The 24,907-nt window shown below is 40.4% G+C and overlaps 1 protein-coding gene and 1 long non-coding RNA gene across 4 annotated transcripts in view; one reads left to right on the top strand and one right to left on the bottom strand.

Annotated features, from left to right (window-relative positions):
- The window catches only part of LOC144283091 (uncharacterized), a 31,099-nt gene extending 13,137 nt beyond the window's left edge, over nt 1–17,962 (bottom strand). Inside the window, exons 1-3 of one of the 2 annotated variants that reach the window (XR_013351413.1) lie at nt 17,639–17,953; nt 12,297–12,429; nt 12,078–12,204 (exon numbers count right to left, since the gene is read on the bottom strand). Coding sequence is in view for 1 of the 2 variants with exons in the window: in XM_077846788.1 (XP_077702914.1) it covers nt 12,078–12,204; nt 12,293–12,429; nt 17,639–17,701 (327 nt within the window). In the remaining variant the exon portion in view is untranslated. Of the gene's footprint in view, nt 1–12,077; nt 12,205–12,292; nt 12,430–17,638 lie in introns of both variants that reach the window. The other variant, XM_077846788.1, reaches the window with a different exon arrangement.
- The window catches only part of LOC144283096 (uncharacterized), a 65,576-nt gene that overhangs the window by 17,706 nt on the left and 22,963 nt on the right, over nt 1–24,907 (top strand). For both annotated transcript variants that reach the window (XR_013351428.1, XR_013351429.1), the window contains exons 2-3: nt 18,293–18,403; nt 19,280–19,358. This is a non-coding gene — a long non-coding RNA (uncharacterized LOC144283096). The remainder of the gene's footprint in view (nt 1–18,292; nt 18,404–19,279; nt 19,359–24,907) is intronic.

Raw genomic sequence — 24,907 nt, 5'->3', positions numbered from 1 at the left:
TTGTAAATAATATACCTGATAAGGGATTAATACACAGAATATACAAAAAGCCAAAACTCAACAACAAAACAATAAACCCAATACAGAAATGGGCAAAGGGCTTGAATAAACATTTATCCAAAGAAAATCTATGAATGGCCAATAAGCACATAAAGAGATGCTCAATATCACTAATAATTAGTGACATGCCAATCAAAATTGTGAAATACTACCTCAAACCCATTAGGATGGGTTCTATTTAAAAAAAGAAAGAAAACAAGCATTGACAGGGATGTGGAGAAATTAGAACCCATGTGTATTGTTGGTGGGAATGTAAAATGATATAGCTACTATAGAAAACAATATGATAGTTCTCAAAAAATTAAAAATAGAATTACCACATGATCTAGCAATTCCTCTTTTGAGTATATACCCTCCAAAATTGAAAATAGGCTCATGTGTATGCTCACATTCACAGCAGTGTTATTCACAATAGCTAAAATGAGGAAGCAACCCAAGTGTTAATAGTAACAGAGGAATGGATATACAAAATGTGGTACACACATACAGTGGAATATTATTCGGCCTTAAAAGAGGGATATACAACAACGTGGATGAACCCTGAGGACATTTCATTAAGTAAAATAAGCAGTCACCAAAAAAAATACTGTAGGATTCCACTTCTAGGACATACTTATAGTAGTCAAAATCATGAAGACAGAAAGTATGATGATGGTTGCCAGAGGCTGGAGAAGGGGAGAGTGGTGAATTATTATTAAATGGCTATAGAAGTTTGAGGTATGCAAGGTGACAAGAGTTATGGGTGATGGTGATGTTTGCCCACCAATGTGAATGTATTTAGTATTACTGAAATTAAAAAATGGTTAAGGTGGTAAATCTTGTGCTATATGTATTTTACTACAATAAAAGAATTTTAACCAATTGACTGCAAATGTGAAAATTTATTTCCAGAATCTCACTTCTATTCCTTTTTATTTGTTTGTTTGTTTGTTTGTTTGTTTGTTTGTTTGTTTATTATTGGAGTTCAATTTGCCAACATATAGCATAACACCCAGTGCTCATCCCATCAAGTGCCCCCCTCAGTGCCCGTCACCCAGTCACCCCCACCCCCCGCCCACCTCCCCTTCTCCCTTGTTTGTTTCCCAGAGTTAGGAGACAGAACATGAGAGACTTCTAACTCTCACTTCTATTCCAATGATTAGTATATCGATCCTATGCTGTCTTGAAGACTATAGTTTTGTAAGTTTTGAAATCAGGTAGTGTGGCTCCTCTAACTCTTTTCCAAGATTACTTTGGCTATTCCATGTCCCTTGAATTGCCATATGAATTTTAGGCTCAGCTTGCCAATATCTGCAAAAAGACAGCTAGAATTTTGAAAAGGGATTGCTTTGAACCAATAGACCAGTTTGAGGGTATTGACACAGGGCTCCATCTCAAGACCCTGAGATCATGAACTGAGCTGCAATCAAGAGTCGAAAGCTCAACTGACTGAGGCATCCAGGCATCACAAAATATATTTTTAAGTTAGCAAACTAAAAAGGTAGCAAGTCCCCCAACCCCTACCTCCAGGCTCTATCTCTTGAAGTCAGCATGGCTTTGGGCCTCTCTGAGCTGACTCTTACTTCCACCTCCTAACAGAAAAATGGTGCCTACCTCAGATTGCCAAATAATTAAGTGAAGCAATCTATGTGAAAGCACTGTGAGAGCTATAAAGTATTGTGAAAAGCAGAGGTGTCGTTAAATCTATTTCTGTAGGAAGTAATTAATTCATTCTTTCAGTTGAATTTTTTATGGAATTTGGAAACTGTACTTATAAACTGACAAGGGATTCAAAATTTGTACATTGAAACAAATATTTATGATCCCTTTCAGGCTGGTCATCTTGAGAGACTATACATTTATTTTGATATTGCTACATTTGCTTGAAATATCTCTTTCAGTTATTGTTCACATTTCTCCTTTTTTAACTTAGTAATATTTTACTTAACTGAACATACTTACCTAAATTTAATACATAATACATATTTATAAGGACCAAATTTATATATCAAAATACATCTGATTTTTTTTTAAGATTTATTTATTTATTTATTTATTTATTTATTTATTTATTTATTTATTTATGATAGACACAGAGAGGGGGGAGAGAGAGAAAGAGGGAGAGAGAGATAGGCAGAGACACAGGAGGAGGGAGAAGCAGGCTCCATGCCAGGAGCCTGACGTGGGACTCGATACCGGGACTCCAGGATCGCGCCCTGGGCCAAAGGCAGGCGCTAAACGGCTGAGCCACCCAGGGATCCCCTACATCTGATTTTATATACTTGTTTAGAAAACAGGAAACTCTGTGATTAATAAGAGCTAGAAATAATTATATAATTCCTATAATAATACAAATGTTTTCCTGATCTAACAATCTCAGTGAATTAAAGATATTGTAATTTTATATTAGCCACTCATACTTAGAATCCCATTAAAGTCAAAGATTTCATTACAATATACATCTCATTACTTGCTTATCCTCAGTGGTAACAAATCATTACAAATCACCATTTTTGAATGCAAATTTGATTGCTTGAAACGATCAGAAGTCACTGGGAGCCCAGTCTGATGGCTGGGTGAAGGCAGTGATCAGTTTGGATAATGCTTTAATTTTTCAAAACTGAAGTATTACTACTAAGTAATAATTTTCTTTAATTAATATGTCAAAATTTGTGTTTAAATGAGTTGCCCTACAAAGAAGTCCCTGGTCTGAGCAGCTTATCTACTTGTGATATGACAACTGAAAATAATAAGGTATTATTTCCAGCTATGAGTGAGAAGCATTTTTTGCTCCTCCTTTCTTACCCCAACCCCTCCTTAGAACATAGTTTTTCAATTTTGTCATTATTGACATTTGGAGCCAAGTAATGCCTTATTGTTAGGGCTATTCTGTGCACTGTGGGATGTTTAGCAGCATCCCTTATCCTTAAATCTATCCACGAGATGTCAATGCCAAAAGTACTCTAGAAGGAAAAATCGCCTCTAGTTGAAAACCACTGTCCAAGATGGTGGCCAGAGCTTTTTGTCCTACAGGTTTGGGCTTCCCTTGCTCTAAAGGATAAGCTTTTTTACTGTCAAAAGTCTAGGCCAAAAATCTTTTTTTCTTTAAATATTTTATTTATTTATTTATTTATTTATTTATTTATTTATTTGAGAGAAAGACACACGCGCGCGCACACACACACACACACACAGAGAGCATGAGGTGGAGGAGAGGGCAGAAGGAGAGGGAAGCAGGTTCCCCACTGAGCAGGGGCTCGATCTCAGGATCCTGAGATCATGATGTGAGCAAAGGCAGATGCTTAACTGACTGAGTCACCCAGGTGCCCCTAGGCCAAAAATCTCAAGTTTGAACACTTCCAGGGACAGGCAGATCATTTGTATTAGTGAGGTGGACCAGATGTAAAACAATTTCAATACAGATATAAGTGCAAGAAATATTTCACTCTCTTCTTCAGCATAAGAATTAAAACAAGTGTGATTAATAATGCCATTGAGTGATCAATCCCAGCACCAAGAAGCAATATGGCTTAGTGAAGACTGTGGTGAGTGGAAGAGCTTGTGTTCCATCTAAATGGAGGCAGCCAGTGTTTAGCTCTAGCTAGTCACTGCAATGTGGGCGTATGGTCTAATGTTTCAGAACTTTGCATTTTGGAAGAAAAAAGCCAGGAGTTAAGATTTTCTTTTTGAACAAATAATCCAGTTAAGGTACAGGCAGAAGACATGAATAGAAATTTTTCCAAAGAAGACATCCAGATGGTTAACAGACACATGAAAGGATGCTCAACATCAGTCATTATCAGGGAAAGGCAAATCTAAACCACGATGGAGATACCACCACACATCTGTCAGAATGGCTAAAATTTGCAACATAGGAACCAACCGGTGTTGGCCAGGATGCAGAAAAAGTGAACCCTCTTACACAGTTGGTGGGAATGCAAACTGGTGCAGCCATTCTGGAAAACAGTATGGAGGTTCTTCAAAAAATTGAAAATAGAACTACCTTATGACCTAGCAAGTACACTACTAGGTATTTATTCAAAGGATACGAAAATACAGATTCAAAAGGGAACATAACCCTCATTATCAACAATAGCCAAACTACAGAAAGAGCCCAAGTGTCCTTCGACTGATGAATGGATAAAGAGGATGTGGTATATATTATATATGTATAATATAAATAAAATAGAATATTACTCAGCCATCAAAAAGAATGAAATCTTGCCATTTGCAATGCTGTAGATGGAGCTACAGTGTGTTGTGCTAAGCAAAATAAGTCAGAGAAAGACAAATACTATATGATTTCACTCACATGTGGAATTTAGGAAACAAAACAGATGAACCTATGGAAAGAGGGGGAAAAGAGAGAGGGAAGCAAGCAAACCATAAGAGACTCTTAACAATAAAGATTTTCTTTTTGATTGTGAAATCTTCCAAACTTTCTCACATTGTCAATTAATTCAAAACATTTAAAAACCTGGATGTGAATCTTGTGCCTGACTGCCAGCCTCAGATCTGCTACCCCAGTCAGAAGCATAGAACTGGATTGCTCTGAGGGAAGGGGATAGAAGCTGTAAGGGAAAGAAGGAGATGGTCTGGCTCCCAAAAGCACTTGACCCTTTATTCTGGAAAGGTGGGGTCTAGTCCCTCTCACATAGTATCTTAAAGGTAGTAAGTCTCTTCCAGAGTGTCTACATGATGACTGGGAACAAGACGCTTCTGTGTGGCCAAGTTTGGTGCAGATCGTACAGATTCCATTGATCACTGACCTTCAAATGGGCAAAGTCATCTTGGCTAATGAACACCTTGATGTCAGTGATGACCAAGATGGACTCAAGACCAGAGATCTTTTTTCAACTTTCCTGGGTCCCATGAGCTTCAATGTTCTAGTATATGTCAAGAGAAAAGTGGGGACCCCTCCCCGCTCACCTCCGCCACATGACTGAGATTGGATTTCCCATGTAATCTGCTGTCATATTGTCTGTAAATTGCTTCAAAATAATTTTGCACAGACTGTGTGCATTAGATTTATTCTAAACCCTAGGGCAGTTAGCTGGCATTTGAAATATCTGAACCAGAATATAAACTCAGGGATGGTTTGTTAGCATTTGAAAGACTCTAATTAGAAATCCACATCCCCATAGTCTATGTCTCAGAACACTGGAGGCTTCTTAATTGGTAAAATGGATATCGAAAGGATTATTCATTGGAGAAGTGAATGGTGAACAGGATGTGTGGACCAGCTAGAAATCTGTACAGGCACACTTGCCCTTGCACAAACAAGGACTGAGGATCAAGTGAGCCCAGTAGTCTGTACCTACACCCTTCAATATGGCACTGGTCCTGTAATGTTTACTGGAGATCACGCAGAAGGCTAGCTGACTCTGGCCATAAAATACTGTCACATCCACCTTTGGTGAAACTTTCAAACAAGATACTCTCAAAGATCTTAAAAATCAGAAACTGGGATTTCACCCTGCAAAATAACTTCATGAGTTTTTGTAACAACTTGATATTAAAGGTATGTGTGGCCGAATCCAGCCTGAAACTCACATTCATTGTAAATAAAGCGTATGGTTATAGCTGTCATCTACCTGAACTATTGAAGACTGTGATAGCTACCCATAAGGACCAATAATTGTGAACATCCAAACTGGTTTCGGTCAGTTCACCATGCCTGCCAACCCTGGGGGATCGGTGATGAGTCCAATTTCATTTGATCTTGAAAATTTAAAGAGCATGACGCTTCCTTCTATAGTGCTAGGGAACAATGCGTAACTATTACACACTTATTCCATCAATACTACCAATGCCAACATTTGGAGGCTCTCTCTTATAATCACTGTTAGTGAAAGTCAGTCTTTCTAATTGTTACACCTGGCATGTTAGAACCACACTTTGTTGGAATTGTGTGTCTGTAGTCTCAGCAAAAGAAGCTGAGGTTCCTGCCCAGGAGAAATGAAGGTAAGTATCACAGAGCTTCTACTGTGTTTTATTTGGTTTCCATATTTTTTTAAAATATTTTATTTATTTTTTCATGAGAGACACAGAGAGAGAGAGAGAGAGAGACAGGCAGAGGGAGAAGCAGGCTCCATGCAGGGAGCCTGATGTGGGACTCGATCCCGAGACTCCAGGATCACGCCCTGAGCTTGAAGGCAGATGCTTAATTGCTGAGCCACCCAGGTGTCCCTGGTTTCCATATTTTGCCTTGAAATATTGTCCATTCATTTCTACTCAACCAACAAATATGAAGCACTTAATAAGGATTAGCCCTCTATTAGGGCATGTAAAGATTAACAATACGAATTAAATATAAATCCTGAAAAAACTGATTTTATACTTTGGTGAGAAAGAAAGAAGTATGTGCAAACGTCAGTCAATAATGAAAACTAGAATATGACGATTTAAAAATAGAGGGATAGAGGCACCTGGATGGTTCAATCAGTTAAGTGGCAGACTCTTGATTTCAGCTCAGGTCATGATCTCAGGGTTGTGAGATTGAGCTCTGCACTGGGTGTGGAGCCTGCTTAAGATTCTCTTTCCCTCTCCCTCTGTTCCTTCCCTCCCTGAGCTCTCTTGTGCTCTCTCTTTCTCTAACAAAAACAAACAAACAAAAATAGAGGGATAAATATCATGCTGGGAGCTCTGGCTGCAGGGATAATCAGGCTGCAGAGAAGAGGATGAGGTAAGTCTTGAAGAATGAGAAGGAATTTGATAGAGAATAAGGAAGTTGTTTTGTGTCTGTGGGAAGTCCCAGAGACAGGAAAGTCCTAAATTGTACAGGGAAGAGTAGGTAAAAGGACACAGTAGGTGACAAGAACAAAGAGGAACGTGGAACCAAAGCTTAACCATATGTAGTTGTGCAGTGACACCAGGCACGGAGGCATCCTGCCATGTGGGCTGCTGGGGGGTGAGATCCCGCCCTCTGCCCACTCATCAGCTATGCAGCAACCATCGGAAGGAAGGCATGTCTTTCCTTTCTTTTATTTTTATTATTATTGTTACTATTATTTTTACAGAGCTTTAAGTATTTTACTGTGCAAGTTGTTAAAATGGATAATTAGGTATAAAAAGGGACAAAGAGCGTCTTTTGAGGGACGCCCGGGTGGCTCAGCGGTTAAGCGCCTGCCTCTGGCCCAGGGCCTGATCCTGGAGTCCCCTGATCGAGTCCCCGGATGGAGTCCCCAGTCAGGCTCCCTACATGGAGCCTGCTTCTCTCTCTGCCTGTGTCTTTCTCTCTGTGTGTCTCATGAATAAATCAAATCTTAAAAAAAAAAAAAAAAAAAAGTCCATTGATATCTCTGAGCTACATAAAAGCACAGCACACAGCATTTTTGGAGGCTGATATAGTGACATCTATCAAAAGTCTTTAAAATGTTTTTTAGAGATATCTTTTCTAACTTACACAAAGACCCCTACGAGTTAGTGGGATTTCACTCTTGAGAGTCTTGAATGTCACCCCTACCCCACCCCGCAGAGTCTAGGCTTTATCCTGTAGCCAATGAGAAGCCCTTGAGGATTTTTTAAAAGGATTTAAAGGGTCCCTGAGAAATAGTGTGACTAATGAAAATAATAATAAGTTGGATATTAAGCATACTTTCATTGGGGCTCACTCTGTTTCAGGTATATTCTTGTATATTCACAAAGGCCTCTCTGAAAAGTACATTTTTCTAACATAAAGTGAATGAATCACACAACAGATGAGTTTTTTAAGAGCCTATGCCCGGTACAAATCTAAAGCCTACTCTAGACACTCAGCCTAGAAACTTACCTCCCTGGTTTTTATTACATTGGATCTCTTCAAAGATCTCTAGTGTGGTATCCAAAGGAATGTTTGGATGAAAGTGCAAAATAAAACAGAAAAACACACACATATATAATCCAAAAGTAAAAAATTCATGTTTCTCCTTTTTTCTAGACATTCTTCATTTTTCCATTTATAACTAAAATCTCTATAGACCTTCTACTAAGATAAAGCTTAAACTATAAGGCATCATTAGGTAGTTTACCCAAATCAGGGCAAGATCATGAGCAAAAATGTCAACCAACTTCCCCCATGCAAACTCTGACAGATTTCCATTTCCACGTGTCCCTGTGTTAGATAATACAGCATTGATCAAGCAGTCACTGGATCATTAGTAATCAGCAGATCCAGCCTAAAGGCGATAGGCCTCCAGGAAGCAGCAGTGTCTTTTGCCTTCCCGGGTACAAATCAAATACCCCCTTCAGGGAACACAAAAAGGAATGCAAATTCCAACAAGGGACTTTTTCCTGGAGGAGGATCCGCCCCCCGCCTCCCTCCTTTCCCACCTTGTTTTCTGTGATTTCTGCACAGACCAAGGCCTCCAGGTTCAAGTACAGTTGGCAGGGCATGGGGGTGGGGTGGGGGAGGCACTAAAAGGAAATATTGAATCATCCAATAGGGTTTCTCTAACCCACATACAGAAAAGAAAATTGAAGCCCAGAGAGTGACTTTTCAAGTTACTTGAGTCCTGATTTCCAGTCCACTGCTTTCCTACCACACTATTCCGCCTCATGAGTTATGTCTTGTGCTATCTTGCTTGTGCAATAGAAGAGTATAGTCATTATTTATTTTTTCAAGTATTTTCCTCTCATATGTAGGTGCTTTTTTGTTAGCATTTTTAATCACTGAAATAAATGTCACATAACGTACAGTTCATCATTTTCAAGTGTATACTTAAGTGGTTTTTTAGTATATTCGTTATGCTGTACAGCCACCACCACTTTCTAATTCCAGAACATTTTCCTCACTCCAAAAACGCTGTACCGCTTAGCAATTATTCCCCATTGGCCCCTTCCCCCAGGCTCTGGCAACCATTAACCTGCTTCTTGTTTCTATGGATTTGCTTCTTCTGGGCATTTTATATCAATGGACTCATATGATACGCAGCCTTCTAAGTCTGGCTCTTTTGATTTAGCAGTGTTTTCAAGGTTCATCCACACTGTAGCATGTGTCAGGACTTTGTTCCTTTCTATGGCTACATAGATGGGCTTTACAAAGTGGGTCCTAGACTGACAGATAAGTAAAAGTCTTTTCCTTTGAAGATTTTTCTTGGAGTTAGCACTGATGTATCTGACCTGAGAAGCACGCAGCCATTTTCTAGAAGGCAATTTCATTATGTACAACTCATCATGTGGATGCAACTTTCTCCTTCTCCTTATGTATGTGCACATACCCTCTTTCCGTTTTTCAGCCTCAGAGGCTCCGTAACGGGGCCATGCTCTCAGACCCAGCCAGGGTATTATCACCACCTTGTCCAGTCTTGAGCAATAATGTAACTCAGAGATGGAATCAGGCAAGTGGCTGTCTTGTTATTAATTCCTTTGCTTAAATATAAGCTATCACACAGGAGGAATTCTGTTAGACATTCTGCTAATTGCAACTGAACTTAGCCCAGCATTACTAAGCCCACTCTTCTCAGGGACAGTTCACTTGTTCCCTTAGCAGCATACCCTGACACATATCCAGCTCAAGATCAGAGCTAAACCAGATCCATTTAAGCTACAGCTAAATATAAGTCACTGTGCTGTTTCAGAGCTTAGCAGGAGAAGGGGGGCGGTGGTTAGGTGGAGAGGATGGGCTACTATTGCTCTTTTGTTGCAGGAAGTTGCTGTGCTTTCCTTGTATTATAAAATAATCTCCAAACGTGAAGGTTCTGTAACTGAGAAAGCAGTGGTCCCTTTGGAGCCATCATCGATGTATTTATCATCCACTAGAGTCTAAAAGGGGAAAATGGCTTTATTTTTTAAAGCCCAGATATCTTTTAACAGGTTATATTGGACATTCCAAGTGGTTGCATTTTGTGATTTTTCTTTTTTATGTTTGTTGCTTTCTAAAAATTCTCTTGCTAGCTGATTTTTAAAGTTCTTCCTTGGAATAGATTAAATGCTCAGAAACAAGGAGGTTTTTCCTCATCCAAATTCATGGATTATTTGGCATGTTTTCTTAGAGTTTAGATGGGGAAGAAAGAGATGAGCTAATGGTAGTCACTATGTGATAGCAAGACACAATGATAGGAAGAATTTAGCATCATCCTTCTCTAAAACATGAAATTCTACTGGTGATTCTTATATAAACATGGATTAAGAAAAGCATGTCATGTAGCATTATTTGACTTCAAGAATTCATTGTCAGGAGATCAAAAAGGCATGAGCACTCCAGGCCACCCACTCTGCTAGCACATTTGACTGACACTTCGAAATGCTTTTCCTTTCTCTCATTAACCACTCAATTTCTCAGCCTCCTCTGTATCTAGGAAAGGCCATGTGACAAAGTTACACAGTGGGGAAGCTTTTGTTTTTCCAATGAGGGTGGTAAATGTTGCCACCGTGGAATCGCTTCTCCCTTTTGTTCTTTGAAAGTGGGGTGATACTGGAGATTCAGCAGCCTTTTTGGGCAATCATCTTGCTATAATTAAGGAAAGGTCAAGAGAATTACTGAGATGTTAACCCTGATATCACATCAACACTGCCTACTTCTAGCCTTCAAATTGCTTAAGAACTATAAGCCCCTAAAAAAACAAACAAACAAACAAACAAAAACCTATAAGCCCCTAATTGTTGAAGTCATTTTTAGTATGATTTTCGCTCCTTGAATGCACTGCTCACATAAACAATTTATGGAGAGAATGTTATTACATACCTGTCTTTTGCCTTACTAATGTTTAAGAGTAAACATCACTTTTACCTTAATATTCACCCTTTTTCTCTGTCCTTTGTATTTCAGTATTGTCTACAGTCTGTTTTTATTATTTTATTCCGTTTCACTCATTTTCACAGAAACTTAATAGAGGCATAAGTTTTAAATTGAGGAAGGGAGGACGGGAAGATTTACAAAATACATTTTGAAAGACATATATCCATGAGTAAGTTTCATTTTCACAATCTAATGTGTGTTGCTCCATTGAGATACAAATGTTTTCTGGGGCAGTTGCAACCAACACATGGTAGAACTAGTTGATGTGGGAAAATGACAAGGGGAAACTGTGACCATGGCTGTGACTATGAAGCTGTCTGACCATAGGTCTATTTGTGCATGAAGACAATTCTTTTAGAAACCCATAACCTTTTGCAACCTCAAATGCCAAAAGCAGAGTGTGAAATAACCAGTGTAGAGGAATAATGGGGGTTTATGATTGATATTGACTACAGTAATAGGTTTAAGAATTGTAAAGACATTTATATTTTTTAGAAGAAAAAAATCTCTACTTTTAATCATTTTCAAATTCATCCCTTGAATGGATGCCTGTGGTCTGTTTAGGAGAGCCTGGGTGGCTAGCTTATTGTTTTGTCTGTTAAGGATATTGTCCATTGAATCATATGGCTTCCTGTGTATTAGGACCTTTGGGAAAATTTTCTGTCTGATTATAGAACCAAGAATTTTTAGAGGTAAGCAACAAGTTTGTTTTTATCCCATGAATATTATGATTCATTTAATTGTCATTGAACTGCTGATTTTTGTTTTATTGGGTGCTTTAAAAAAAAAAAAGGTGGGACGCCTGGGTGGCTCAGTGGTTGAGCGTCTGCCTTTGGCTCAGGGCATGATCCCAGAGTCCCAGGATTGAGTCTCACATCAGGCTCCCTGCATAGAGCCTGCTTCTCCCTCTGCCTATGTCTCTGCCTCTCTCTGTGTGTCTCATGAATAAATAAATAAAATCATTAAAAAATAAATAAAAATAAAAGTTATCCAAAAAGGTACACAAGTCTCACAACTTTAGTTCCTATTAGCAAAGAATGAGCTAATCAGGCCAGATTTTCATGAAACAGCCAAGACTGACTCTGACCAATAATGGACCCAATCCCTCCATTTGACGTTTCCCAGCACAAACTCAGGATATGAAGTATTAACTAACATTATGTGAATTTTCAACAATTTATTTATTGCTATTACCAACCTTAAGGATTCTCATTATAATCACAGTAAATAGAGATAAGTGGGCATTGTAATTAAGAGAACAAACAATTCCAAAAATATATAATTGCTTTCACATCACCATTGAAGTCTAGTTTTCACTCACATTGAGTCTGAAATGCATGTTCCTGATCAGCACAGAATTCTTCTCTACCCCAGACTCCTTCCAACTTATAACTCCACTACCTTGACCATGTAGCTTCCAAAATTGCCCTGCTGCTCTGCCGTCAAGCCTGCAGAAGAGGAAAGATCATGAGGATGGAGGTTGATGGGCCAGGCCACTCATGTTTCACTGGCCAAGAGTCAGCGCCATGGCCATACCTACATGCCAGGGAAGCTGTGAAAGGCAATGTAGCTCTGTGTCCAGGAAGAAGAGCAAACAGGGTAGACGAAGCCCAAGCCGGTCTCTGCCACAATGAAAATGATGATAAAATCAAAGGCACAGAGAGTTCTATAATCTGAAGGGGGATAGAAAATTCAATTAACTCTAATCACTTGGTGAGAAGATAGGCTAACACCCCAAGGGGGACTGTAGAATTCTATCTACCCAAATCATGTGTTAAAAAGTGAAAGAGGCTATGATAAAAATAAGATAAGGGTGAAATTTGAAAGAAACTCTGAGGACACATGGACACGTTCCTTCTCTGGTGACACGGCAGGCAGAACCAATCCAACTATAAAAAAGCGGCTCAGTGTGTTAACCCGTTGTTCAGGTAGACTTCTCCTGGAAAAGCTCCCAGGTTCATATACCTTGCTGATAATCAGTATTGTAGTTCCAAATAACTCCAGCCTGCCCAGAATGCTTCCCTGCTCCTTTTGGCTGATGAAAGTGACTTTGCTTCTCTTGAGAAGATGCAGAAAAAGTGTGCAGATAGTGAAGCCAATCAAACTCATAGTATGATTACTCTCATGTTAAGTTTAAGGAGTGAATTTTATAACCATTGCAAACATCAGTTTGTTTGTTATTTAGGGAGTTTGAAATGTTTAAGAGACTCTAACAATTTACCCTTATGGTTTTATTTTCAAAAGATAAATTAGTACTCAATTTGTGATTTTTTTCATTTGAAAATTGTAAATAATTGAATATGTTTGTGCAAAATGTATGTTTAAGGGAACCCCAATTAACCACATGTATAAATTAGTTTTATCAGATTCGTAAAAGTTAATTGAGATGTAGGAAGATTTTACTTTCTAGGTTTGTGTTGCCCGCAGGCATGTGATATGTCTCAGAATATCAAATATATTAAGTTTGTAAGGGTAGTCAAAAACATTTCAGGAAACTTAATTACATGACCAACTGTTTGAGGAAGCTTAATCTTTTTAAATTTATAAGCTAATTGAGGGGCAGCCTGGGTGACTCAGTGGCTTAGCACTTGCCTTCAGCCCACGGCATGATCCTGGAGACCCAGGATGGAGTCCCACATTGGGCTCTTTGCATGGAGCCTGCTTCTCCCTCTGCCTGTGTCTCTGCCTCTTTCTCTGTGTCTCTCATGAATAAATAAAATATTTTTAAAATAATAAAATAAAATAATAAATTTATAAGCTAATTGAATACTAATCAACAAGCAATTATTTTTACATAAAATGTCTATATTTACTAATAGAATAAATTTATAAATTTATAGATTAGATTTATAGGCTAATTTTGAAGACTTAAGGTAAACTGAAATATCCAACTTTAACAAACTGAATATTAATTAATTAGAATAGATATAAGTAGTTCATTTTACTCACAAATCTCTCACAAATATTCAACCGATAGGAGTAAGAAAGAAGAGAAAGACAGAGGGAGTGGTGGGCATTTAATAAAACACAGGGTCAAAAACACTTAAATTCATCTCTTTCAAAATGTGGTATGAGGCTAGAAATTGGTCCATGGTATTTCCAGCACAAACAAAACAAAACAAACAAGCCAAAATATGATCTCTACACATCACAGTACCACAACTTGGAAATCAAAAAGGTACAACAGGTTGCTATATTATATATACATTATATTTTTACGAAGTCAGCTACATGAGCTTAGTTATGACAAAAGAAGTTTTGTCTCAGTCCTTAGGGTCTCCTAAAGATTACAGGAATTTTCAAGAGCCATGTTGCCTTACAGATTAACTGTAGATTCTAGAGAAGTCAGGCAATATCCTGCCCAGATGACCACCTGACCTGAGCCTCCTTGCTGGTGCTGCCTTTTGTCCATCAAAGGGAAGTGGTTCAGCTGAGCCTCCATAGGGAACACTAGAGAGGCTGAGGTGGGGAGAATAGGGAGAAAACTGGGAGGGTCTAGAGACCTGAAGGTTGAGCTCTATTGAGGCTTATGTGGGGTGCCAGGAGAATAAGGGCCATTCTAGGAATTCTGACCAGAGCAGGGGCCGGTCCTGGCCCCAGGGAATGGGTCTGACCAGCATTCAAGATGGCCTTTGTGTTGACAGTAACTCTGGAAGCAAGTAAGAGGACAAAGGAGGGTCTTGTGGCAGTGGCTACAACTGCAATGGAAAGATCTGGCCACATGGCACTGAGATTTAGAGCAGAACAGAGACTAAATATAACCAACACTCCCACCAGCCAAGGGACAGGAGAAGGTTAGGAGAGGCCTACAGGGAAGTAGAGGCTCTTAAAGAACAGATGAAATAGACTGTTGGTGTCCTGATGCCTTAACATCTGTACTAATAATTATCATCTTAACTGAACCAGATGAGGCAGGAAGGGAGCTGCATATGTGAAGTTCTGAGGGGTGGGCATGAGAGCGTTGTGCTGTGCAAAGCTCAGGTAGATGGTGTGGGAAAGGAAGAGGCCAAGAAATGGAGCTGTATTAACCACATCCCAGGACTCTAACCTCTACATGACAGTAATGCCCCTTAAGCTCTGACAACAACAAAAAAAAATGTCTGCAGACCTAGCCAAATGTCCCCCCAGGGAACAAAATCACCTTTATCTAAGAACCATTGTTCTAGGATGTAAGCTCCATGAAAACTAGAACTTTTCCTTCTGCATTCCCAGCACCCACAAGTGGCACTAGTCAGAATTTGTTAAATGAATGAATGGCTTATAGGTAGTGTCATAGCAGTAGAAATGTAGTGATGATATGACAATAAAATTCCCAAACCTTCCTGGATGAAAACAGGTGAAAACTGATTCACATAAGAGAGAGTCAAAAGAGATTTATCCCAATAAAGAAAGAAGTAATGGTGATATGTTAAATGGGATATTATTCAGCCTTAAAAAAGAAAGCAATCCTGTCATATATGACAACATGAACGTTCCTTGAGGACATTATGTGAAGTGAAATGAACCAGTCACAGAAGGACAAATACTGCATGATTCCGCTTATATGAGGTGCCTAACATAGTCATACAGAAGCAGTGAATAGAATGGTTGTGAGTGCTGGGGGAATAGGGAAGGACAGTTGCTCTTCAACAGTTATATTAAGTTGTAGTTATGCTAGATGAATAAATTCTACAGATCTCTTGTGCAACATAGGGTCTATAGCTAACAATCCTGTGTTGTACACTTAAAAATTTGTTAGGAGGATAGGTCTCAGGGCACCTGGGTGGCTCAGTTGGTTGAGTGTCCAACTTCTGGTCGAGGCTCAGGTCTTGAGCTCACCATTGAAAGTTCAAATCCCCACTCTTGGGCTCCACGCTTGGTGTGGAGCCTACTTAAAAATAAAAAAATAAAAGAGGAGTATAGATCTCATATTAAGTGTTCTTACCACAGTTTAAGAAAGAGAAAGAATGGTTTATTATACTTAAATTTAAAATTTTTCTAGTTGGTATATTGGCTTATTTCCTCATGTTAATAATGAATTTATGTTTACCATTTTAAATGTATTTTTAATACATTTAAATACAAATGTATTATTTTCTCTGGAATTCTTAACATTCCCAACAGAAACCCACTTCTGTTTTTTGTTTTGTTTTGTTTTGTTTTGTTTTGTTTAAAGATTTTATTTATTTATTCATGAGAGACACAGAGAGAGAAGCAGAGAAACAGGCAGAGGCAAAAGCAGGCTTCTTGTGGGGAGCCCAATGCGGAACTCGGTCCCAGAACCTGGGGATCATGACCTAAGCTGAAGGCAGATGCTCAACCACTGAGCCACCCAGGTGCCCCCTACTCACTTCTGTTTTAACCAGAGTCCATTTTATTACTTAGGTGAGCATACCACTAATCATCTAGTGATAGCAACAAGACACAGAAGTCATAGGGTGAAAGAGGAGAGCGCAAAGCACTTTTAACATTTTCCCCAAAATACCATGCAATAGCAATACCTCAAAGGAAAATCTGGTTGAACTTGTGGAGTGGGTAAGATGTGGGCAGATCCTGAGAGGCCAAGCCAAGGAGTTGTTTTAAGGTTTGGAGTATCGGAGAGCCATGAGCTACATGTTGAGCACAGTGACATGTTGTCCCCAATGCCGGCAGAGGATTCTTCAGGCATTGGTGGGCAAGACAGACTGGAGAGAGGGAGAGATGCCTTTGAATGGGCTACAATGTCAAATGAACAAAGGGAGTTGGCTTTTGGAGCTCAGAGCCCAAGTAACACAGTGTGGAAAAGACTGTAAACCTTTACTTCTGTCAATCGAGGACGAAGTTTTCTTATGGCTCATGCTACTTATTTACAATTTTCTGGATTTAAGACTGTAATGATCACCATGGATTTATTTTCCTTTTAAAAAGAAACTCTGGGAGAGAGTCATGAAGACCTGGACAAATCAGTGCTCTCACTGCTTTGCTTGGCCTTGGCCATTAAGTCCAATCCAGTGTTATTTGAAGACAAAGGGATTATTTTGTCTCAAGGGTAATCAACTTTAAGATAAGATTCTAGGATGGAATCTTCATTTTAAAAATTCTTTGTTTTAAGATCTGGAGAATAATTTTTAACTATTATGAAATTACAACCTCTTAACCTTGCCTTTTTTCTTTTCTTTCTTTTCTTTTTTTTCTTTTTTTCTTTTTTTTTTTTTTTACATTATGGCACAGAAAGCCAATGAAACCCCAATACCCGTTCTTATCTCCCTCAGTGACAGACTCCCTGGTTTTTCAGCTGGGAATATCTAGTGTCCTTGCTAGATGCTGCCCTGTTGCTAAATTCTGACTACTGAGATGGGGACATGAATTTTCCAGGATTTTTCCTTAAAAGATACTCAGGGTCTGCTCTTTTCCTTTGACGCTTCCTCCATCTTGCTCCTGGGACCCAGATGTGGACCCATATGTGGCCAGCCTGGGTAATGAGGAGGCCAGCCACCCCTAGCGATGGCAGAGCAGGGAGCCAAAGGGGTCTGGGGATTTAGAGACTTCACAGAGCTGTCATACTACCGGCCTGCCTAATTGGACCACATTGAGACAGAAATAATCTCATATTTTGTGTGAGTCTTTCTTTGAAGAGTTTTCTGTTATTGGCAGTCAAAACTAATCCTCAGCAATATGAAAAATAAAATTCTGTTCTCCTTTCAATCACCTCTTAAAAATATTTTAAAATTTCTCTCCTTCATTTTTTCTTCCCTATGGTTTGTCCCACGTGTAGCTGATAAATGTCCTCTTAAAGAGATTGCCAGCCTTGTCTCCCTCCACTCCGTCTGCTTGGCTCAAATGGCCCCTGTTCTCCTGAGATGTTTATCCCCATCTCTGCCTGTCATGTGCTCTGTATCATTCAAGGCCTATCTCAAGCATTACCTTTCCTAAGCAGGTTTTCCTCTTTTTTTTCAACAGGATGGGATCCCTGTCTCTATGCCGCATCCACAGCACTGTGTATTTCTCTCATCAGGCAACTATACTCTGTGATGCCTTCTTGTTATTCTATCTTTTATCCCCATCCTAGAGAGCAAGTACTGTGAAAACAGAAACGATGTTTATTCATCTGGGCAATCTCTATTGCCGCTAGCATAACTCTTGTTTAGGAAGGATGCTTGATAGTTATTTGTGCAATTGAATGGCCGAGGCTTCTTGGCATAGAAAGAAACCAACAGGAATTCATTGCTGATCCATTTGTTTTAGATTTTATTGTTCAGTCTCTCCTATCTTCTACTTCATCATGAAACAGAGCCCTTTGCAGTGGGGAGAATAATTAGATACGGTCTTGCATAATTAGTTGTCATCATCTAATAAACTGTAGCCCCTTGATATCAAGAATCATGTTCTAAGCCCACTTTCTATTTCCTCTTTTATGCCTCCCCACCCTGCCTAAGAGTTCTGAGCTCATTGTCACACTCACTGAATTATTTAAAATACTTGTTGAAGTAATGAATAAATGAAGTCAAATTACTTCTTCCTTGACATTGATAACATTTTCTTTTCCCAAATCTTTCTTTTTTTCTTTTCCCTTTTCAGGGCCTGCCACTCGCTCTGACCTTCCCAGCTTTCTTCTAGGCTGCCCAAATATTATTCTTCGAAGATCATTTCCAGCTCTCCCCAGAGCTCCCAGAAGTCCACCAACCAAAGGTAGGAAATAATATAACTTTTTTAGTCTCCAAATAATGAAAAGATGGTACCATACCAAAGAGCTTGAAGTACCAACATTTTTAAAGGGCATGATCATAACTTAGACAGGCTTTTAAGAAATATGCATGGATATGTTTAAATCAAAAATTGCTATGATGCCAACAGGTATGATGCTATGTGGTCAACACTTCAATATAAATAATGTTTTTAGAGCCAATCAAGATGTGTTCTTGTTTGGTTTTGTATGAGTATATCCTACCACTTTCCAAATTGGAATTAAAGTAGATTAAGATCTGTTCATTTTCTGATTTGGAGCTTGCAGGGCATTCCCAGAGGACACGGGATTGGGAACCATGCTCAGAACAGCACCATCAACAGAAAGGTCTATCACCAATAGATGCCCCATGGGTACTGCTAAGTAGAAGGATTTCTTTCCTAAAGACCACACCCTTTTCTAACATAGCTTTCTCCATCTACCTTCCCTGGGATCTCTCTTCATTGGTGTCCTCTATGATTAACATATTCAGTGGGTGAGCATCCCCAGAAGTACATAATCTCATTACTTAAATAACTTTGATAGAGCTTTTAACAGTTTAAATTTTATAGCTGATACTAGATTTATTTCTTAATCACATTCTTCCAGGTCAACCAAGAGTCCTTTGCTTCATGGATTTCATCTCTGCAGGCTTTATGATCCTCCTCTCTGGGTGTATGGGTTAAGTCCACAGATTCACACTTTATATGGCCTTGGGTATTTTAGGTGGTGATCCTTCACCAATATCCTGCTCACAAAAATTTCCCAAAACTCACTTGCCCCTTTTGTGAACATGCCTCTAGTCAGCTGCTCTAATCTGTTCTTCCTCTACTTCTATTCAGACAGGTCCCAAAGGCCACTTCCAGCAGTCATTCAACCTGCATCAAGTCACAGTGCTGTCAGCTTTCCTCATTTCCAAAGGTCTGTACAGTTTAACAGGTCTTTATGGACAGACTCTCTCATGCCAAGCCTTTCTAGGTTATGGGGGTATAAAGATTAAGGCATGGTTCCTGCTCTGGAGAGGATGAGCTTATAGCTTCCCCTTTGCTTTTCATATATCTTGCACTCCTCCAATCATCATCAGTCCATGTGAATAAACATTTTCTGGGAATTGCTACATTTTTCAGGGATGGGAGTGATACCACATGGCCCTATCCATCAAGCAGGCAAAAGATGTTCAGATGAATGTCCATCAGGGGAGAGAACATATTTCTCTCATTCCCTCTCCCCTTACTGTGACAATTTTGTGTCTAGAATGGCCAAAATTGACTTTTCCTGAAGCTGCAGGAGATATCTGGGAGGGAGGGACTCTTGTTGCTTTGAAACAAAATGAAACTGAGATCTGGGGCAGTCGAACCACTTATTGGTTGGCTCCTATTATTTTAAACCTAAGAGGGTTGTCTAGGTATCTTACAAACAAATCTGGTAAGTAAAGATGGTGCCTCATCAGAAATCAAGAGTGGTGGAATAAAGTACACCAGCCGTCCCAAGGAAATCTTGGAAGGGAGGGTGGGAAAGAAACTATGAAAACACAGGTCTATGAAAGGTTGTATTTCCTTTCCTCCCCTCTCCCTTCCCCTGATGGACTTTGCTCCTTATCTTGGACCTGGAGGAAGTGTCTGTAACTCTTCTCTGGAGAGGGGGAATCCCACCCTGGGAGTCTGTGTTACTATTTCTCTAGCCAAATAGCCAAGCTCTCCCCGCCTCGACTGCAGACTCTCACTAAAGGGATCATCTTTCTGGTTAATCTTCTGCCATTAACACCCACTAGATCACATGTCTTCCCTATTAATCCAATTTTGGGACTTAATTGTATTATAAAAATGTGTTTCTTCTTTCTGATTTTGAGTTACATTACAAAACCTTCTTCTATGAAGTTAACCTGACTGGCCGCATGATGGATCCCTTCTTCCTGGCCTCCCCCCATCAATGACATAAGCATAGTGGGTGGGGGTGGGAGCATCCAGGACAGCCCCCTCAAATGAAAACTTATAGGAAAGGGTGAAACTTATAGGAAAAATTACTACTGGAGATTTTTGAGATTTCTTGAAGTTTTGTTACCTCTCCGGGGGGGGGGGGGGGGAGGTGTAGGAGGGGGGACTCTATTTCCACTTAGCAGTAAAAAAAAAAAACCCTTAAAAACCTAAGGTAGATAGTGTGCTTGTCTCGGGAATAGTAGAAACTGAAACAGAGGTGGGATGCAGTTTCTGTGCTACCTCAAAATCAGTCTAGGCCAAGAGAGGGGCTCAAGGTGAAGAGTCCCTGGGAGCCTGGAAAGAAGAGGTAAGCAGGAGAAATGTTTGGGACTTGTGTTATCAGTAAGGATGGAAGGGCTGAGAAAGGACCCTGCCTGGGCCTGGGGAGTGAGGGTTTTCACCTGAAGAAAGGCCCAGCTCCCCAATACTTCTGTGACTTTGTAGATGGTCTTTGACATTTCTGTACCTTTGTAGATGAAATGAATGAGAGTCCAGGCACTCTGAACAAAGATTTCATGACTTTGGGGCTTTTCCCTGGGAGCACCACTGTGTTTCACACCAGAAGTCCAAGATTCAAGTCCTGGCTCCTGAGACCCCTGGCTGGGAGATCATGGATCTGTCTCTTATGCTCTCTGGGTTCTTGGTTTCTCCATCTGTGAGAAAAAAAAAAAATTCTACCTGCCTACCTCTTGGTCAGCAGATATCTGAAGAGCGCCATTATACTCCAGGTACCAAGCTCGATACTGGGATCCAGTGAGTGAGACAGTATGGTCCCTGCTCTCTTGTAGCTTACATTCTACTTTGAAACTGGCTGTGAACAAGTAACTACAGGTGTGATGGTGTCACAGTTGAAAAGTTCCTGGACTTAAGGATGTGTTCAACAGGGTACTTAGCCTAGATGGGGAGGGCAGGGAAGAATTCCTTGATCAAGCAACCTGAGCTGAGATGCAAAGGATAAGTAGAAGTTAGAGCAGTGATGTGGGAAAGTGAGAGCTGGTTGTGGGAAAGGAACAATGGTGGAAAGATTTAGGAGGGAAGAAGAAGGTGGCATATTGAACAACAACAAAAGCGGACAGAGTGATAGGGAGTGCAGAACCACGTGAGGAAGGTAGAACGCACTGTGCTCAGCTCATGGGCCACAGTAGATTAATTCTAAGGAAGATAAAATGAATAATAAAGTGTTAACATTTCTTGGGCCAGATGCCATGGTCATCACTTCCCATGCATCATCTCATTTATTTCTCCCAATACCCACAAGGTCACATGATTATTAAAGAGAGGAGGGAGAACACAAACTCAGGCAGCCTGCCCCAGCCCCCTCACGCTATAAATGTGCTTTATATAAAAGTTCTGTGCAGACACAAAGGCAGCTTGCCATTGTCACATATGGACAGCTAAGACCCAGAAGGAATCATTTCTCCCCAAATTTCTTTTGGATATTCCTATTTTTATGGGAGGTGTCTCCCAAGGCTACAGAGAATGTGAAAAATGAAATCAGCTTCTTTTTAAAGAAACTCATGAGGAACAAATGACTCTTGGTCTGGCTGTTCCTCTCTCTGGTCAACATCCTGGCAGGAAACTTCCAACGTTGCCTGTAACAAGCACAAGAGACTAGAGAAGGAAGGAGTGTTTTCCCTTGCCTGTAATTTGGTTTCCTGTTTTCCTTTCCATAATTTGCATAGATAACTTTTTAAATGCTCTTAGGAGAAGTGTGGTTTGTCGTTTTTTTTTGTTTTGTTTTGTTTTGTTTTTTTAATCTTTGCCATGAGACAAGATTTATATGGGTGAGTGATCAGCCACAGGAATTGCACAGGATTGGCTTGAGTTGCCTGGACATAAACTCTGCTTCCCCCTCCCTGGGCCCTGTTCTGTGCCCCTTCTCCCACTCACCTGGAAACATCCACTCCTTCCTTTGTGCTCCCACTCTGGCCCCACAGTCTGCTGTGGCACTTTGGCAAGCTTATTTGCTTATGTGCCTGCTACCCTTACTAGACTCAGCTCCTTGGAAGCCAGAACTGTCTGATTCATCTGTTCATCTCCATGCTCACTTACATGGTGCCTGGTCCATACTGGCCATGCAATACGGGTCTAGAGACTGATTGAGTGAACAATGATATCAGCATCAATTGAGTACCTGCTCTGTGATAAGCACTATGTCAGTGGCTTGTAGGCATCATCTCATTAAAGTCATAGAAGCCTGATAGGCAGTTACTCTCTTATTCCTCGTTTTTCAGATAAGGAAACTGAGGCACAGGGTGGCTAAGTAAATCACACACGTAGTGAACCCCTGAGCCAGGAGTCCATCTCAAGTGTTCTTTCCCTTTAATACTCTGCCTCCTTCCTTAAAGTGGCAGGTAGAAGTCAGCAGCTCAGAGGGCTTGTTGTTCCTCACAGGTATTGACCAATTTGGAAAAGCTCTTACTCAGCATGGTAAGGCTTGTTTTGGGGCAGCTGTAGCAGGGTAAGGAATAGAAAGTTATGGGAATAGAAAGTACCCTCGTTTTCTGCACTCTTTCCTAAAAGAGCCAGCATAGAGTGGGGGTGGGGGGGGTGGGGGAAGCTATGGGTCAGGCAGGCCACAGTTCAAATCCTGGTTTTGTCACATTCCAGCTATGTGACTCTGGCAAGGTGTTCATCAGCTTGGTATCTCTGATAGAGGGACAATCTCAGCTACTGCACAGGTGAGTGAAGGGGAAGTCAGAAATGTCTGGTAGAGGGCCCAGCACCCGGGGTGGCTGCTTTTCCCGTGAAGATGCCCCTGAGGAGAGATGCTCCAGCATCAATGGCCCTACCGCCCCTCATCCTCTGGCGTTAGCAGACACAAGGCAGCAGACAAAGTCCTGTCCCTCTACCCAGAGCACCCTCCCCCTTACCCCATCCGGATGACACTGTCCATTGTGTCCCCCACCCCACCCCAGCTGCCGCACCGGGCACCTTCCCTTATGTCCTGGAACCCTGGAACCCTGCCTTTGGGCTTGTTGCTGTTTGTTGTGTGGCTGTTGGTGGGTTGGCTGCAGGCTGCATTCATCTCCCCGTTTTCATCTCTCCCACAAAATAAGAATGGTACTTACATTGTTACATAGTTGAAAAAATTTTCCTAAAGAATACTATTTCATGACAAATGAAAAGTATATTCAATTCAAACTTTGTTACTTTGTTGTCCATAAATAGTTTTACTGAAAGACAGCCCAAAAAAAAAAAAAAAAATAGGAAGACGGTCCTGCTCACTCATTTACATATTATCTACAGCTGCTTTCCTGTTCCAAGACAGAGTTGAGTAGTCACAACAAAGGCTGTATGGTCTGCACAGCCTAAAATATTTCCTATCTGGCCCTTTACAGGAAAAGTTCACCCATCCCCAATCTAAACAAATAACCACGGAAGATTCCTCACTCAGAAATACCCAACCAAACCTCTTCCCTTTCCCCCTCCTCCACCCATCCCCAGATAGGGCCTCAAGTCATAAATTCTATTGGATTAACAAGCTGCAAATACTCCCTGAGAACTTTACACGGGCACACCACACTTCACACTTTTATTTTATTTGACTTAATCGCTCCTTAGTACAGAGGAAGGAGAAGGTAAAAGGAGATGAGGAGGAGAAAAGCAAGGAGCAAGAGAAAAGAAGGAAGGAAACAGTGAGAAGGATATGCAAAGTCGGGGATCCCTGGGTGGCTCAGCGGTTTGGCGCCTGCCTTCAGCCCAGGGTGTGATCCTGGAGACCCAGGATGGAGTCTCGCATCAGGCTCCCTGCAGGGAGCCTGCTTCTCCCTCTGCCTGTGTCTCTGCCTCTCTGTGTGTCTCTCATGAATAAATAAATAAAATCTTAAAAAAAAAAAGGATATGCAAAGTCATAAATAGATTTCTTCCAAATAAGCAAATCCATTAAAAGTCAGAAAGAGATTTAATGGAAATGTATGTTTCCCTGTTTCCCCCACAAAAGACACAGTCATACTATGTCTTCTTCAAGAAAGCCTAACAGTTTTGACAAGAAGGCAACAAGAGCTAATGACACAAGTTAGAGAAGAGAATTGTTAACCAGGCAACTGTTGTTGACATACTTAGTATTTACTCAAATTAGAAACTGACCAGTTGACAGAGATGAGCTCAAAACTCTTGGCAAAATGTGGCTGTCCTAGCAAATAAGTGGAGAAGTCAGAACTACCTAAAATAAATCACTGGATCCCTGAAAAAGAAAGAAACAGCAATTTTAGCACTAAAACCTTAATGTTGAGAGACTGTAGTAGTGAACTTGGAAAGTGCTGGGGGAACAAGACATGGACATTATTTTGAAAAATCAAAAAGCTAGCACATTCACTTGATTCACATTAAGTCTTATTTTCTAGATAGAAAGAAAAGCCCCAGTGATGGTAAATACCAGAGAAGATCTGCTTTTATCCTCGGTGCCTAGGGAACTCATAGAAAGATTTCTGAGCACAGGAATAGGGATTGTTAAAATACCAGAATAAGCCTAGCAAAGCATTTTCTCCATTG

The sequence above is a fragment of the Canis aureus genome, chromosome 14 (genome assembly GCF_053574225.1).
Source record: "Canis aureus isolate CA01 chromosome 14, VMU_Caureus_v.1.0, whole genome shotgun sequence".
Taxonomy (NCBI): domain Eukaryota; kingdom Metazoa; phylum Chordata; class Mammalia; order Carnivora; family Canidae; genus Canis; species Canis aureus.
Note: the sequence above shows the minus strand (reverse complement) of the source record. Positions and strands in the feature narration are given on the sequence as shown.